Raw genomic sequence first — 17,604 nt, forward strand, 5'->3', positions numbered from 1 at the left:
CTTTTTAGTGGCACAGTCAGCAATGCTGACCGGAGCCACCAGAGTTCCTTTTCGACCGGGCGTTCCAGTCGAAAACCAGATGCCTGGCAACCCTAAGTCTTGTGCTGTTGGAGGTACATTCATTCTTGGGTTTCTATCAAAATTTCTGGTGCAGCTTCATAAGGATACATTTTTCTTCACTTTCTGTTCGAAACTGAGGGAAGGTGTCATCCAGTGGCTGAGCATGGGACCTGACTGCTTTCCTTTATTTCGCCAGTGAGCTATTGCATAACCTTTGACAAGTCACTTAACTTTTCTCTGTATTACATTTGTCATTTGTAAAAGGGGGATAATAATGCTTACCCTTTGTAACATCCCTCCCTCTACTGATGAAAAATACTATATAACTGCATAATACTATTGCCGAACTATAGCATAATTTTACTATGTGCTGCTCAGTAGATGTCATGTTTCAGTCCAGAACTAGAGCAGATGCAGTGATAGATGCAGTAATATCTGTATACTATTTGTGGGGAAACATTTTTAAAGCTGGGGACCTGAAATTAGGCACACAAATTTATTGTCTGATTTTCAGAACATCTGAACTCACATTGAAAACAAGAAAAAAAATCAGGCCACTTATTTAGCAGCTGAAATTTGGATTTAGGTGCCCAATTTTAGGCCTCCAACTTTGAAAATGCTGGCCATATTTCTTAATACACTTTGGGACTGTATTAGCTGTACAGATCAATAATTTAATATAAAAGTATTGGCCATTTATCACTTATCTACAGTAATGACTATTAAAAAGCCAATATTTCCTAAAAGTTACCACATTGTATGAGATACCATAGTACTTTCATATACTTAAAATAGGAAATAATAGTGGTATATCAGATACAATGGTGTGGCAGCTGGTGGCAAACACTGGATTCATACAATTTAGGATGACATAAGTTCACATGCATTTGCTTTTCCTGATCAGAATCATCAGGTTAATATATTCTGTTACACTGCATGCAGAGCATGTATAAGGGGAAAATGAATAATTCTTTCCACAGTATAGACCTGATACAAAATCCACTGAAGTCTACGTAAGTCTTTCCATTAAACGCAATGGGCAGGATCAGGACCCATGTGCAGTTAAAATGCATTCATAAATATTTTCATGCATTTACGAGAGAACAGACCGAAATATTGCATAGTCATACCACCAAGTGGGTATGTAGCACTTTATCTAATTTCTAGCATTTAAAATAAATATGAATCTATATTTTCATACTGAAAAATGTATGATTCTCTGTTATAAAACGCTTCTTAATTACATTTTAAAAACTGTCCAAAAAGGAAAAAAAAATCTTTGGAAATACCTTCTCTGCCTTTACTAGTTGGAAATGATATATAGCTCTTTCAGATAAATAGAATTACTCTATCAATTATAAGCTTTTGTTCTGAAATTTACTTCTCAAATGTGCTTTTACATTGAGACTTTCCTCATGTTATTCCTCTGATGTCATTAGGAGACTTGTAAACACAGATTTTGTATAAAATACTTCAAACTATTCGCACAGCAGAAAAGGTAAATATGCAAAAATTATGCTGATATTAAAAGCTGAGTTTGTGAAATACACTTCTTTGAAAGAACAAACAAGTAAGAGCTACAGGAATCTTGTACAAACCATAACAGTTTACAAGAAAACACCTTAGAACATGTCATCTTGCATGTGCATGATAGAAATTGTTAGACAATGCTGTTTTCTAATTAATTTCTGCTAAACTTGCTGCTTCAAATAAGTGAAATATCACAAAGAAGAGGACCAGCTTCGGTTCAAAGCAGCAAGTCTCTAAACCTACAGAATCATTCAACTCACTACAAGTAAAGCAGGCATATAATGCATCACATTCCAAGTGGTCCTATATAAATACTGCAGAATAACTGACTGAGCTCAATTAAACAATACCACCCTATTAAGGCTGCAAATATCAAGGACTTTTTATGATGTGCACTGGGTATTCCGCAACTTTTGCTACAATTCCACAATGAGGTGAACATGGGTACAATTTTTTTCAAGGATGGAGAAGAACAAGAAAACAAAAGATGAATATTCCAGTTAGAGTATGTACAGTATCTGGCTTTATTGTATAGCAATTAGCACAACCTATTTTGTGCTTCTTTTATTGCATGATAAATAAGTATATAAAAACAGGATGGCACAGGAGACAATTATTGTAGGTGAAGCTCATTTGCATTCACTTTCCCAGCCCACTCTCTATGGCTTTTAAATTTAAAGTTCAGCTTATTTTTCCTCCTTTTTTAAAGCAATATTCATCTTTTTAAAATGAAAGCAAATACATTGGAATTTTTTTTCCTAATTAACCTGCTTAGCTCATCTGAGTCCCACATCAGTTCTAGCCTTGCCCTTATGACACAGCCCAAACCATTAATGGATACTCAAGTTATACCATAGTGGTAAAGATTTCCTTGAGACCCTTAAAATTAAAAAACAGGAACACCAGAGCTGCAAATTAAATATACTGTCTTGGCTACTGAAGATTAACAGATTGCCCATAGCAAATGCACTGCACTAACATGCCTTCAGTCTCAAGCAGTGCAGTCAAAGAGCACTGTAAAGCTTTTAAAAAAAACCTCATTATTTATAAAACCAAAAGACAACATAGGGAACATGAAAAATCAATATGTAAGACAGGAAATTCATTGCAAAAACTAACTAAAAGACTTTGGTAATGGAGGAAGAAAACTCATTTACAAATGACAGGCAAAAATACTGTCTACTTATTAAAATCTAGAGTGCATTCCTTTTACAATCTTCCTCAGACCTCTCGAAATAGAGCTCATGGTATCTGAATGTTGTGAGAGATGAGACGAGTATTTACATGTTTTCTCATATTTAAGCCTTTTAGAACCACCGAGTCATTCTTTGAGATAATAACTGCCTTTCTCTGGCTACCCCATCTGTGGATTTTAAAATTATCAAGATTTATAACAATTCTCTTTGTTTTTACACTGTAAAATTAATGCCCCAGCTACTCAGAGGTACTGAGCACCTACAGCTCTGATTGTCTTCATTCTGTGGGTGCTAGGCATCTCAGAAGATCAGTCTAATGTCCCAAACCGTGAAATAATGAATAATTTTATTCTTCTCCCCATAGGTCAGTACCCAACTGCCATGGAAATTAATGGGAATCTATCTATTGTGTTCAGTGAGCATTGAATCAGGCCTTATTTGAATACAAATTGCTTGCACGCAATGTGAGTATTGAATTAAAGCTGAACTTTTTCCTCCCAAATGCGACTTCAGGTTTCCAGCCTCATTAGGAGTAATGGGGTACAAAATATTTAAACAATAAACACGTACAAAAAAAAATAACTTCCTCACTAGCAAATGACAACTTTTACTTTTAAAGCAACTAAAAAGAGGAAAACAGCTGGGGTTTTTAGATTTGAAATGTTGTGAGGGGTATATTGCTAGTCTCTAAAGTACACTAGGGCTACATGTTTCAGAGTAGCAGCCGTGTTAGTCTGTATTCTCAAAAAGAAAAGGAGTACTTGTGGCACCTTAGAGACTAACAAATTTATTAGAGCATAAGCTTTAGTAAATGCATCCGATGAAGTGAGCTGTAGCTCACGAAAGCTTATGCTCTAATAAATTTGTTAGTCTCTAAGGTGCCACAAGTACTCCTTTTCTTTTAGGGCTACATGGTGTCTCTGAAGTACAGTGGTCTATAAAAGGTCAGATTTTTAAACTAAGGGGTGGAGGAAAGCCAATAGTTTTGGAGGAGCCCACAGTTTAGACAGACATCCTTTGGGGGAGGATTTATTAAAGGAGAAATTCTATATCCTACTAAAGAGGAGAAGATTAAGGCAAACAACTAAATACTGACAAATTTTATAAATGCTTGCATACAAATGCTAAAAGCCTGAATACAAAGATGGGTGAACCTGAGTGCCTGGTATTAAATAAGGATATTGATATAATAGGCATCAGAGAAACTTGGTGGAATGATGATAATCAATAGGACATGGTAATACCAAGGTACAAAATATATAATAGGTCAGGCTTGGGGGGAGTGGCACTAAATGTGAAAGATCTTGGAGTCATCATGGATAGTTCTCTGAAAACATCTGCTCAATGTGCAGCAGCAGTCAGAAAGCTAACAGAATGCTAGGAACCATTAGGAAAGAGACAGATAATAAGACAGAACGTATCATAATGCTACGATATAAATCCATGATGTGCCCACACCTTGAATACTGAAGGTAGTTCTGGTCAACCCACCTCAAAAAAGGTGAAGTAAGAATTGGGAAAAATACACAGGTCAATGAAAATGATTAGGGGTATGGAACACCTTCTATATGAGGAGAGATTAAAAAAAAGTGGGATTGTTCATCTTAAAAAAGGGAGGACTAAAGGGAGATATGATAGAGGTCTATAAAATTATGAATGGTGTGGAGAAATTGAATAAGGAAGTGTTATTACCCCTTCACAAAACACAAGAACCATTTCACCTAATAAAATTAATAGGCAGTATGTTGAAAACAAACATAGGGAAATATTCTTACAACACACAATCAACCTGTGGAACTTGTTGCGAGGGGATGTTGTGAAGGCCAAAATATAACTGGCTTCAAAAAAGAAATGAACAAGTTCATGGGGGGTATGTCCATCAATGGCTATTAGCTGCGACAGTCAGGGATGCAACCCCATGCTCTGGGTGTCACTAAACCTCTGACTCTCCAAAGCTGGCACCAGATGACAGGGGATGGACCACTTGATAATTTGCCCTGTTCTGTTCATTCCCTCTGAAGTATCTGGTACTGTCCACTGTCAGAAGACAGGATACTGGGCTAGATGGACCATAGGTCTGACACAGTATGGCTATTTGTATGTTCTTACACAGTATTTTAGACAGAGGCTCCTGTGAATAGTGCCAAGATACCTTATGGGCTGGAGTAGAGGAATTTTCTGGGAAAATGGCTTTTTATTGTAATGGTAAGAGCCAGTTAAGGCAGCTTTCAATAAATTTTGACATAACAGCTGTGTAAGGAAAAAATAGAGAGGGGATTTATTATTAATAATTAATAATATTTATCACTTACATAGCATCTGACCATATCAAAGAGCTTTTAAATCAATGAACAATGTCTTGCAATACCACTGGGAGACAAAGTAGTAAAATAAATAGTAACTCTTAAAAATGTACCCGAGAGCTAGATTGTGCAAATTGCATATAATGTAACACATAAAAAGGGAAGGATCATCTCAGGGGGATTCTTTAGAAGCTTTCAGGCCAGAATTCTGTCCATGACTTATGTAGGTGACAATAAGGGATAGAGGCCCCTTACTTCCTCCCCTCCAATTGTGCACCCTTATAAAGATTAGAGAGAATCTCTCCCTTACATACCTAAAGTACCTTAACCTTGGTATTTGCAACATTCTCTAAAAATACTGCAAGCACAGATGAAGCTATCTAAAACACAATTGGCAAGTTTTTTATGCATGACGATTCTGTTATTACCCACATTTTCCCCCTATTACAGATTAAGAAAAAGAAGTGTCTTCTTAAGGTCACACAGGCTGGGGCAGAAAAATAATTAAGAACATAAGAATGGCCATACTGGATCAGAAAAATGGTCCTTCCAGCCCAGTATCCTGTCTTCTGACAATGGCCAATGCCAGGTGAAATCCAGAAAACGTGATTCCAAGTCTTGTGCTCAAGCCACAATACTATCTGTACTTGACTGACAGTATCTGCCTGAAAACCCAACCCTGTTATACAGTTATATTTTGAGTTCCTTTTCTGAATAGGTCAGTTTTGATTGGCAACAAGCTGTGTGGACTCTGTTTGGAGCAGGGTGTGGATGTCATCTGCTCACAACATCCTTCCTCTCCATGACCCAAATGATACAATCCTTGAATTCAGTGAATGTTTTATCTATGTACTGTTTGAGGACTACAGGATTTGATCTCATAAATTTAAACAACAGCTGCTTTATATCTTTGTTTAGAAGATGTCGCTCTTCTTAAATTTAATTACTTTCCCTTGCTGCTTGTATGGTACAAGGGCAGGTACTAAAATAATGTGAGCAATGAAGATCTACTGTGTGATATTTCACTAATAAACATCTCCATAAACCATGCCATTCAGTTCTCTATTCACAATGATTTGGTTGCTACTACCCAATTCTTACTATATGATGTGTCCAAAATGCATTTACAAAATAACAGGAAAATCATCATCATCAACATTGACATTTCTCTGAAGAGAGCTGGTCAGAATTTTCCAGAAGAACATTTCTCTGTCAGAAAATGCTCGTTCATCAAAACTGAAATGTTCCGAGGAAGGTGTTGATTTCTATAAAATTCTGACCGAAACCAGGAAGGTTTCTGATGGAACCACACACACTATAATCCTATCGGGGGGAGGGATAGCTCAGTGGTTTGAGCATTGGCCTGCTAAACCAAGGGTTATGAGTTCAATCCTTGAGGGGCCATTTAGGGATCCGGGGCAAAAATTGGGGATTGGTCCTGCTTTGAGCAGGAGGTTGGACTAGATGACCTCTTGAGGTCCCTTCCAACCCTGATATTCTATGATTCTACGTCAGCTCATCAACCTGGCTCTTAGCAGCCCTGCTGATGAGAAGCCAAGAGTCTGGAAGTCCCGGCTCCTACCTTGTCAGCAGCCTGCCAGATAAATTGTCTCAGAGCCAAAGCTCCCAGCTCCTCAGAATTCCTGGCTCTGAGGTTCCCTGTGATGCCAAGCTTCCCACATGGCAGGCTGCCAGGGCTCTGGACAGAACAGAAGCCTCAAAAATATTTAGAAAAAGGTCAAAATGAAATGTCATTTTGAGTTTTCCTAAATGAAGTTTTGGAATTCCTGTTCTGTGGGGAATTTCAGAATTTCATGTTTCATTTGATTTTTGGAATGACTTTAAAAAAAAATTGGTTTTACCCATGGAACAGGAGTTAAAGTGTCTGGCCAGCTCTGTTCGTTAATAATCTCAGCAGAGACATCAAAAACTGCTCTCTCAATCCAAACGGGTCCCTTCCTGGCCATAGTTGAAGTACATTGGAAGGATCAAAGTAGAGAAGAACACCCCAAACCCTGCTTTGCTATCAGAGAAAGGTGAGGAAAGAGAACGACAAAGGTACTTATTCTGTGAATAGAAAACCATGTTGTTCCAGTAATGTGGATAGAAGATAACAGTAACTGGGAATGCTCAAACAGGATATGCCATGAACATGATGGAGCTGATTCTACCACTCAATTACTTTATAGAACACATCACTATGCATGCAATCTCACTGAAATCAATTAGACTACTCAGGGAGTAATGTACTAAATGTGAGAAGAGTGGGATCTTATGCGAGTGGCAGCATGGGGGGGAGCTATTTGCCATTGCCCTATATCAGCTGCAAATTACGTCACCACCAACCCTGTGCCATTTCAGCTGCACTGACCAGCTCATTGGGTGTGGGGCAAAATTGCGTCAATGCATCAGTCACTCACAGACCCTCCCTGCCCTCTCCTTTCCCACCTGCTTACTCCTGTGTGCCCATACCTAAAGTCAGGTAGCCCATGCAGAGTATAAGAGATGGTGAGTATTAATTCCCCTTACATCTCTTCACAGAGTCATTCACGTCACAGTCTAGCCCATGTGCATGGAGACACACACACACACACACAAAGCCTTGTGCTTTATCATAACTGATTTCTCTCCCACGCCTGTTTTATGTCTCACATGACTAACTGTGCACTGGGATCTGAAGTACAGAACACTTCTGAACCGTTTATATGTATTTTTTTTAGTGCTATAATTTTTGTGTGAAATTCTTAAAAAGAACATTACACTAGATACTCCTCTCAATATAGTAGGATTTTATTCAATTGAGCTGTTATATTTGTTATATTTAAAACTGATAGTTTCTATCATGCTTTCTGAAGAATTCTTCATGATATAATTTCCATTCCTCCACTGCATAGATAGGAATTCTATTACTGAGTGCCTTATCTTAAGCACAGGGCTCTTACTGCTCATACCGAGGACACTTTACTATTTACATACTAAGATTGACAAATAGGTTCTGTCCATATCTTCGTTTACTGAGCCATTTTTCTGTCTGAAGACAGATTTGGTTTGAAATGACTCTGAAGTACAGCAATAGCAAAACCAAACATATCTCTGGCATAGCAAGCTGGGCAAGAGAAAATATAGCATTCAAAAAGTCAAAATGCAAAAAATGAGAAGGGAAACTCATCATGCTTCTCTGTAATGCACGTTCCTCTGGTCCCCCTCCTGCCTATTGATGTCCCCAAAGCCCTCTCAGCTCCCTAGATCTCACGTTTCTTCTACTGCAGGATTCCTAAGCCCCTGATTCCTAAGTCCAAATCCCAAGCATTGAACCCGTCCAATTCAAGAGTGACACAATGTAGACTCAAAGAAAGATTCCTGAGAAAGAGACTGTCCTTGAAAATCAAAACCTGGCAGAGAGGACAGAGGCTGACAAAGACCCAGAGGATTATCCCATGGCTGTCATGGTGGAGAAGCAGGAGAACCAAGATTAACAATATCATATTAGAAGTGAAGGACCTAGTAAAGGGCCCAAAAGATGCAAACAAGGCCATAGTTATCTTTATAGAGGAGCACCTGGACAACTCCTTGCCAAGTTGTGTTGGTTGCCTTTTACAGGCAGCTAAATGGATTGTGCCACTTACAGGTAAAAAGCACATTCATCCCTCACCCTGCATATTGTCATTGGTACATCCTAAATTAATCCACACACTGAAGCTCTGCATTTTGTCTCCATCTCCATAAAAGAGCAGGATTTGAGCTGGAATTTTCTGAGAGCCCAGAAGTCTAGTATAATCAATTATATAAATCCTGTTAAAAGTGGTAATTGACTTAAGGTTCTAGCACAAACCATCAACCTACTTAATTCTCTCTGTTCCTCTGTTAAGGTTATCAGCTTTTTTTCTTGTATTTCCCCCCTGAAACTAGAGATTGGAATCTACATAACCCAAAAGAGCATTTAGTGTAACTGTCAGCAAAACAACAAACAAGGTTTAGACAATAACCCGGCATCCTACTGTCAGCATATCAGTTGTAATTAACTTTATTTTTCATGTAGGGTAAATAAAATGTTATGAAGTCAGCCAGACTGATAAATAGACCACTCTTCACAGGGCTTCATGAAATGATTAAGAATAAAGCTTGAAGAGTGTTACATTTACTTCTGTAGTTCCCACGGCAGGTCTAGGTCAGGTATAGTGAGACACTGAGAAAATGTGCAATTCCTTTCCCATCGAGCTGTCAAGGCATTTCATGATGTGAATAGTTAACGCCCTTCTCTGACAACTAGGCCAATATTTTTATTTTCTGCCATTCTAGTCATGAAGTATCTCAGCATTGCCTCAGTTGATTTAGTGCCAATTCGAGTCAGCCTTTAGATGTCTGTGTTAGGAACTGGACCAAATATTCTTGATGAAGCCTTGTCACAAACTCATAGCATGATTCTTAATACTTTTTTCCATCTAGCTAGATATTAAAGGAGGTTGTAAAGCTGAAAAGATAGCAGACAGACAGAACACACATTCACTGAACTGCTAGAACAAATATTTTAAATAGAACGTATACTCTGATGTGCTGCAGGTGGAAATTATTTTCAAAACCGTTGTTGTGGCACACTAACATTTATGTTTAATTAACGTCTTTTTTAATTTCAGATATTTCAAAAAAATGCATTTGCCTTCCTATCACTTAACAAAGCAGAAGTTCATTAGCTGAAATGACCAGGTCTGTTCTGGTAGAACTGAAACTAGGCAAGTAGAACATATATCATATGAAAGTGTTATTGGCAATGATTGTACAAGAGATCATTGCTATAATCTTTTCTGATTACACTGCACTTATATCTATAGCCAACTGCCACCATCATCCACAACATGGGAGCACAAACCCCACTATGTAATGGAAATTGCTTCATTAGTAGGGGACTGATCCTGGAAAGCCCAATTCAACACAAACCTTTGAGCTGTGAAGAGAATTGTTGTACAGTGGCTCTCTACATGGGTTAATGGTGGAGTGTGAATGTACTGACAAAAGCCAGCATAAGGAGGTGTGTAGTCCAGCTACTCCTACCAAGAGTCTGCAGTAGCCTTTGGATGCCAGTTGCACAATTCTATAGCCTACATTTAGGTTATGATTGTGGATTTATCCCTTCAACCATATTGCTCCTCTGCGCAAAGCCCTTTTACTCAGGGTTTGTACCTGAGACCAGGATTGGGCTTATTATTTCAGCTCATGTATTATTACAATCAAATTTAAAATGCCATTTAACTGGACATTACTCAAATAGTACTTACCAATACTGGGATAACCAGGTGTCGATGGGTCTCCTCCATTGTTTAGGGAAACCATGAATGCTTTATCACTAAGATTTTGAGTCTTTGGTAAATCACAAGGATCAACATAAAGAAGGACGCCTCCAAACCCCGCCTCTTCTAACAGAGAAAGCTGAGGAAACAGAGAAACAAAGGTGACTATTAACAAAACGCTTTGACACGACAATACTGTAGCTTCTACATTAAAAAAAGAAGAAAAGAAAAACACAGTAATTTAACTCTGTTTCCCCACATTTACCTAAAAGACATTTTCCACGCATAATGGCAAAAATAAGCTATCATTTAAACATAAATTATACAGCACATGAAATGAATTGATCTGACAATATTAACCTAAAGTCGATCTAAATTTTGCAAAGTACTGTGTTGTAACTACATCAGTTAGTCCCTGATTCAGCAAGGTATGGAAGTACATGGCTCACCTTAAGCATATGAGCAGTCGTGTAGAAGTTAGTCAAATGCTTATGCACATAGCTTAATTGGGGCCTTGTCAATTATGTCATATTTTAAATAACTGGAGTAGATAAAAATAATGCCTTCATTTTTAAAATTAGATTGCATTGTTGCTTATATTTTAAGAGGTTTATACTATGTGCACTTAGGAGTTGATATATAAACTGACAGTTAATATTAAAAACTTAATTTTTATTAAGGGGGCAGGGGGGGAAATGCTGGTTCAAAAAAAAAATGTTGCTCTTACTTTTTTTAGTCTCTCCAAAGTACTGTAGCATGATGCAACATGCTGCAAATTTCAAGCTTTCATTTCAAGGGGGGAAAAAGTCTTCCAGCGGCCAATATGTAGGCATTGCAATGTAAACAGATTTGTTTCTGCCCAGATAAATCATGCCTCCACTAAAACTGTCTCTATTAATTTACTCTAGAAATTCAGATTCTAGATTCCTTCAGTAGCACGAAATCAATAATGGGCTGTTAAAAATGTAACAAGGAGCTCCTCTATAATCCAGCACATCATCAGGTGACACGGTCTATTTCCCATCTGTTGGTGCATTGGGTGGCTGATTGAGGAATGATCCTACTTGGATTTTTGAAAAAGAAGGGCAACCTGACTTCTGGCAACAGCACCAAGTGGAATCTGAAGTGGGTGAGGGACACGGGCTCAGCTAGTCTTTGTGAGGCCTCAGAAGTGGACCACAGCTACAAGCTCCATCCTAATACCTGCTCTGCAAATAAGAAGATTGACATGCCTCTCTATAAGATGGGGTTTATTGGGTTGTTTTTCTGACAGGTGAAATGGCAGATGACGGAAAGAGGAAACTATCCTGGGAAAAGTCATGGGGCATATCAGTAGAGCTGGTCAGAAAAAAAAGTTGACAAAACAGATTGTCTTTGAAATTTGCCAATTCACTGAAATCAAAACAGTCTGCAGAGATGGTTCAATTTCAGTGAAATTTGTCTAGAAACAAGACAGCTTTGGAAACCTGCCTTCTTTTGTGTCAGCTCACCAGCTGCACTGCTGAGGACCCTGGACTTATAGGACCCACAGCTTGGGGTCAGCCAGCCAGCTGAACTATCCTGGCGCTAGGAATGCCAGGGTTCTCAGAATCTGCAGCTTCAAGGCAGCCATCCATGCAGATGGTCTCTGATCTGGGGACCCTCAAGCTTTCCCTTTTACAGAGAATTATGAAATGTTGGAATTTGGTTCTGAACTGGAATAAAAAACAAATTTCAACATATTGAAATTCTCCAGGAAACATAATTATCTTTCCCCACACAGCCCTGTATATCAGCAATGGACCGATCAACCTGTACTATGTCTGAGGCTACTTCAGTATTTGAGAGGTCTGTCACCAAAGCTGGTGTTGCACTCTTAATCACAAGGCTCAGCTTTTCAAAGAGAACCCCGTTTATTCTGGAAACTCAAACCTTCTGCTCTAAGAGCATCTTGCAGACAGAGACCTCCTCGGTGCCCAGCTACTGGCCAGCCTCCACTCCATGCATCTGATGAAGTGAATTCTAGCCCAAGAAAGCTTATGTTCAAATAAATTTGTTAGTCTCTAAGATGCCACAAGGACTCCTCATTGTTTTTTACATACACTGAACACTTTACTCTGAATTAGCTCACTCAGTGTACCCCCATCCCATTCTTAAAAGTGCAACCCCCATTTCTCTTATTATGTATTTTCTAGCATCACTAACAAAAATATATACAATAGATAAATGTTCAAAATTATTACTCAATTGCACAATTTGGATCTATTTCTAAAACATCTGTTCCAGGGACCTCACACTGGCCCTTTGTGTTTTGGCCTCAGGATGGAAAATGTTTTTAGTGCCCACTGAGTAAAAACAAAACACAAACAAAAAACAGCTGAGCAATTTGGTGACTACCCTGATTACCCACCTCTAAGGCCAGCCCTGCATTCTAACTGCACATTGTCAATGACCTGTTGAGTGGCTATTACAAGATGTCAGGAGTAACTGCAAGTGTATTAGCTTTCTGGACCACAACATCCTGTTTTAACTTTGTTACTGAAACCTTATAGTATGGTAACTTTTCTCCATCTTGTTATTCACTGTCCGTTTCCCTATGCTTTTTCTTTTTTTTCCTTTTGCTTCTCTTTGGATACATTTATTTATTTTATTTTTTGGCTTTTTGCTTTGTTAAATATTGGACTTTAGCACAGTTGTTTGTGGCATGGCTTTATTATTTCTGTGGTATTACACTCTGTCTTCGGCTCAAGCTTCAAAACTAGTTCACATCTATCTTTGCTTTTATTTAAAGATGGGAAAATCCAGTGTGCACTCTTAGCTACAGCATACTGCTGTATTCTAATGGCCTTCTTTGCAAGTACTAATCTTGCAATGATATATGGTCCTTAGTCCTTGTTTCCAAACCAGGGGTCAAATTCAGATGTTGTGTAAAAAGTGCAACTCTACTGTAGTTTTGTGTAACATCATAGTCCATCCTACAAATCTTACTCAAATAAGTAACCTGTGGAAGACAGTAGGACTATCTGCTTGAGTAAAGACAACTCACATGAGTAAGAGTTTGTAGAATCACGTTTTAAAGGAGTACAATAGGTGGTTTTTAAAGGGTTAATATGAGTGAGAGTCCTAAAATGTAATGCATGAGCAACAATAGAAAGTGGCACGTCAGTTAGCTATTGCAATGTTCTGCCTCTTGTTTTTACTTCCATCTTCAGATAGACATCCAGATAATAAATGGTGTGGGGAATCATTGAGAAGAGAAAGAAGCAGCATTAAAAGCCAAGTTGTTTGACAGTGTGTTTAAAATCACAGTTGCCTCTTTTCTTCAGTGTCCATAGTCTTCTCCAGTTTCATCTTTTCCTTCATCTCTCCATTTATTATAATAAATAATAACAGAAATAGAAAAGGCAGTAAACATGTACAAAGTCATTTCATTTATTTGAAATGTATTTTAAAAACTTTACATTTTAAAAAATATTTTTCCAATATTAAATTCTTCTGTTTCATTAAGAAAGGCTGCATAGGTCATAATCACACAATGCAACAGCTACTGCTGCTGCCATGGTTACAGAGAAGAGGATGTTGTATAAGTGACATTATTAGGGAGTGGGGGGGGGTCTTTCTGAACCAGAAAATGAAACTTTTCATTTAGAAAATGTCAAAACAAGATTATTCAACAATTTCAAAAACATTTTCTTTTCATTTTTTTTTTCAGTTTGGGAGATTATGGAAACCAACCCTTTCCTGCAAACAGTTCCTGTTTCCATGACTCAACCATTTCTGACAAAAACAGAAAAGCTGGACCTTTAATTTGGGATTTTTCAGTGTTGCCCTAATTGCTGGGAGAGGAGTTGGGCTAACACTGAGAGCTCTTGAAAATCCCACTTTTAGACCTTAATCGTCTTGCCCCAATCATACAGTAAGTCAGTGGCAGAATTCAGAATAAAACCCAGGAGTTCTTACTCTCAAACCCGGATTTTCACTGCCAAGCTGGCAACAGCACAGTTAAGAGAATAAATGGCTGTTGATGCAATAAAGGCCTAACATTTTACAAAGGCCTTTGGAGAGTGAGAAAGCTGATCCATGAACAGGGAAGTGTTGGGAAAAATTTGGGTTTGGTTGGGGGGCTTTGTTTGGTTGGGTTTTTTTGCAGGGGGTAGAGAGGGGCAGGTTTTATTGTGGGATAACTGCTGGCTTTTAATGGAATTGTCTCTAAATTTTGTCAAAGGAGCTTAGGATAACAGATGCACACCTTTTTGAGTGTGGTATAGTGGCTTTGCCACAATTCTCAGGATCCTGATGAATTGTACAGATACTGAAAAACCCTCTCTCCCCCCGCCCTATTTGCCTAAATAGGGGTCTCGGTGATACAAATTAAGTCAAATAGTCCACTTGGGTTTGAAGGGAAGGGGCTCTTGACTTCCCCTCCCCTAATCCCTTTAGTATGGCCTCAGATTTCCTAACCCCAAACAGGCTAGAGGGTAGTGGTACCAACTGTCTAACAGCTAGCATTGCGGCTTGGCAAACCTTTCCTCCCAGCCACTATACCTGGGTTATTGTGTCCTTGTAGGCAGGGGACAGAGCGGGAGAGGGCGCTGGTCAATGGCCTCCCTGAGAGCAGTTCCCCTCAAGGCTTCCAGGATTCTCCCTTGGGAGCTGTAGAGACACTGTCTGATCTTTCACTATGTTGCACAGCAACTACTGGGAACTGCCTGCTTTTATATCCTTATTCCATTCCTGATATGATGGACAGGGTCAGAGGGGCAGGGCCAGCCTTGCCCACAGCAGCTCTGTAACCCCTCTGTCACTGGTGCAGGATTTATACCCCCCATCACAGGCATGTTCTAAACTGAACTAAATAAGACCACAATGGGCACCTGACCTCTGGTCACTTTAGTTCACTCTCAATCACACATTATATTAAGATTCCACTTAGAAGTGATTTATAAATGGTTAATATGTTATAAGCATGTCACTGTCAAGAACACAGTACACATCAGTAGAAGATGTTATGTTTTGACTGTTGTGCACGGTAACAATTGATAAACCATTTATCAGAAGAGGTATTGATCATCACTGACTCTTAATAACTTAATTATAAATCAAACCTTAATATAAAGTGTGACCAGACTCATGCCATCCTCAAATCTGCAACAGACTGTTCATGACCATGTCTTTGTGTCCATCTGAATCCCCTCTGAAGTTAGTAGGACTCTGTACATACAGTCAGTTGCAGTTTCAAGGCCTCAGTTTGTCTGTCCTCCTCCCTGTCCCCTGTTCCCCTTGCCATCTTATGTCTTGATTCCCCTCTCCCCTGCAATTTCTATGCTTTACAGCAACGGTTCTCAAACTTTAGCAACCCGAGGATCCCCAGACCCCCAAGCCAGCTTCTAATTTTCCCTGGGGGTGCTTAACCCCCACTCAGCCCAGGGCCCTACCACCACCCCCCACCTCTTCCCGCCCCTGCTCCACCCCTGCCCCTCCTCTTCCCACCTCTTTCTGCCGCCGCCCCTGAGCACGTCCCATCCTCTCTCCTCCCCCTCCCTCCCAGTGCCTCCTGCCTGCTCCAGAAAGAGCTGTTCAGTAGCATGCAGGAGGCACTGAAAAGGAGGGGGAGGAGTTGATCAGTGGGGCTGGTGGCCCCAGACATGACTTGCAGACCTCCTGGATACCCTCCCAGACTACCAGGTGTCCACAGACCCCCATTTGAGAACCGCTGCTCTACAGGATAAATATCAGAAGCAACCCTTTTGTTATTGTTAAATATTTTGTATTTCCAATGGAAGAATTTTTCATGTAATACAGTACACAAGATACATATTCAAGCACTGCATATTAATTTACAATCTTATATAGCAGATTTCTGGCATCAAAGAGGATGGCATTTTTCTGGAAAATGGCTAGCACAAACATTACACCTCAAAACACTAATTTAATTTTTAAAAAAACAACCAACTAACTTTTAAGTGCATTTCACAGTTTATCAATGCTGAGAAGGGTCTTTTGTCACTTTGATCATTCAGACTGCTGTTCTGGGAAAAAAAACAAGACCTCTTTCCTATGTAATTATTTTAGTACTACTTAGTACTGCTGGTGTACTCAAAAGAATCTCACCTCATACAATTATGAGTATGGACACGCTTATATATAGGAAGGTAAGATTATTTTATTTATTATTTATATTGCACTAGTGCCCAGAAACTCCAGTTCTGGAACAGGGCTCCACAACACTGAACAAAACAAAAAAAATCCCTGCCCCAAACAGTTTACACTGCTGCACTCACCACTTCTCACATTCTGTAAAGAAGGGGTATGTCTTCATAGCAGACTTAACTTGAGTTATCTTCACTTAAGGTAACTTCTCTCACGATAGCCTACCTCAAAGGAGAATGGCCTCAGTGCAAAATGAGTCTCAAGTTAAACTAAAAGGTGGTATTAGCAATTGACAAGCTTTGTCAATTCAATCTGTAGCCTATAGCATCTGACAGGCAAGCCAACTCAAATTAAAAGCACCACCACATTCAAGTTAAGTGTTTGTGGGGGGAGGGAGGGACTTGAATTAGAAGCAACACTTAACTCTGCAGTGAAGACAAGCCCATGTATCATGAAGCAAGGGAGACCATGTGAAGTGAAACATGAGAGGGTAGAGATACGATTGGGAAAGAAAAGAAGAGGATACAAAGATAATTACCAGTAAATTATTTTATCTTGTAGAGTTTCTTTTCTTCCGCAATCCTACAACACATCAGAGACTAGGGGTGAAAATCAGAAGTGATGCTTAAGGTAATGTAAATTAGACCCTTCACACTAACTTAGACTCCCTTGAACTCAGATTGTGTAAGGCCCAGTTATACCAGACCTATCAATGGGTAGGGAGACCAAAGTTGGTTTAGCTTGTACACCAAGGAGTTGAAATAAGGGTGTAAATGTAAGTACTCCTTACTCTGATTTAATGTACACTTTCTCACACCATCTTCCAGCTTCCTTCCTACAGCTGCAACTTTCCCTCTTCCAGCCTGAAGATTTGGGGAGTAAATAAATAGCCAAGGACGAATGGCCAAAGTCTTAGAAAACCCTGATGACTGCCCCAGGATACCTGGAGAGGATGCATGGAATCAGATTCTCCCCCAACAGGAGTCTTGACTTGGCTCTCAGATCTGATCTGACACTCTGATCTGTCTTTCTTCTAATCCTTTTTCTGTCATCTTTATTCCCTTTTCCCTCTTCTTTCCTTTGCTGTCTCTAAGAGAGTGG

The 17,604-nt window shown here is 39.2% G+C and overlaps 1 protein-coding gene across 1 annotated transcript in view; it reads right to left on the bottom strand.

The window, feature by feature from the left end:
• Window positions 1–17,604, bottom strand: part of NAALADL2 (N-acetylated alpha-linked acidic dipeptidase like 2) — a 901,987-nt gene that overhangs the window by 317,304 nt on the left and 567,079 nt on the right. The window contains exon 7 of the mRNA XM_043492184.1: window positions 10,363–10,513. Coding sequence (XP_043348119.1) covers window positions 10,363–10,513 — 151 coding nt within the window. The remainder of the gene's footprint in view (window positions 1–10,362; window positions 10,514–17,604) is intronic.

This window comes from Dermochelys coriacea, chromosome 9, assembly GCF_009764565.3.
Source record: "Dermochelys coriacea isolate rDerCor1 chromosome 9, rDerCor1.pri.v4, whole genome shotgun sequence".
NCBI classification, from domain to species: domain Eukaryota; kingdom Metazoa; phylum Chordata; order Testudines; family Dermochelyidae; genus Dermochelys; species Dermochelys coriacea.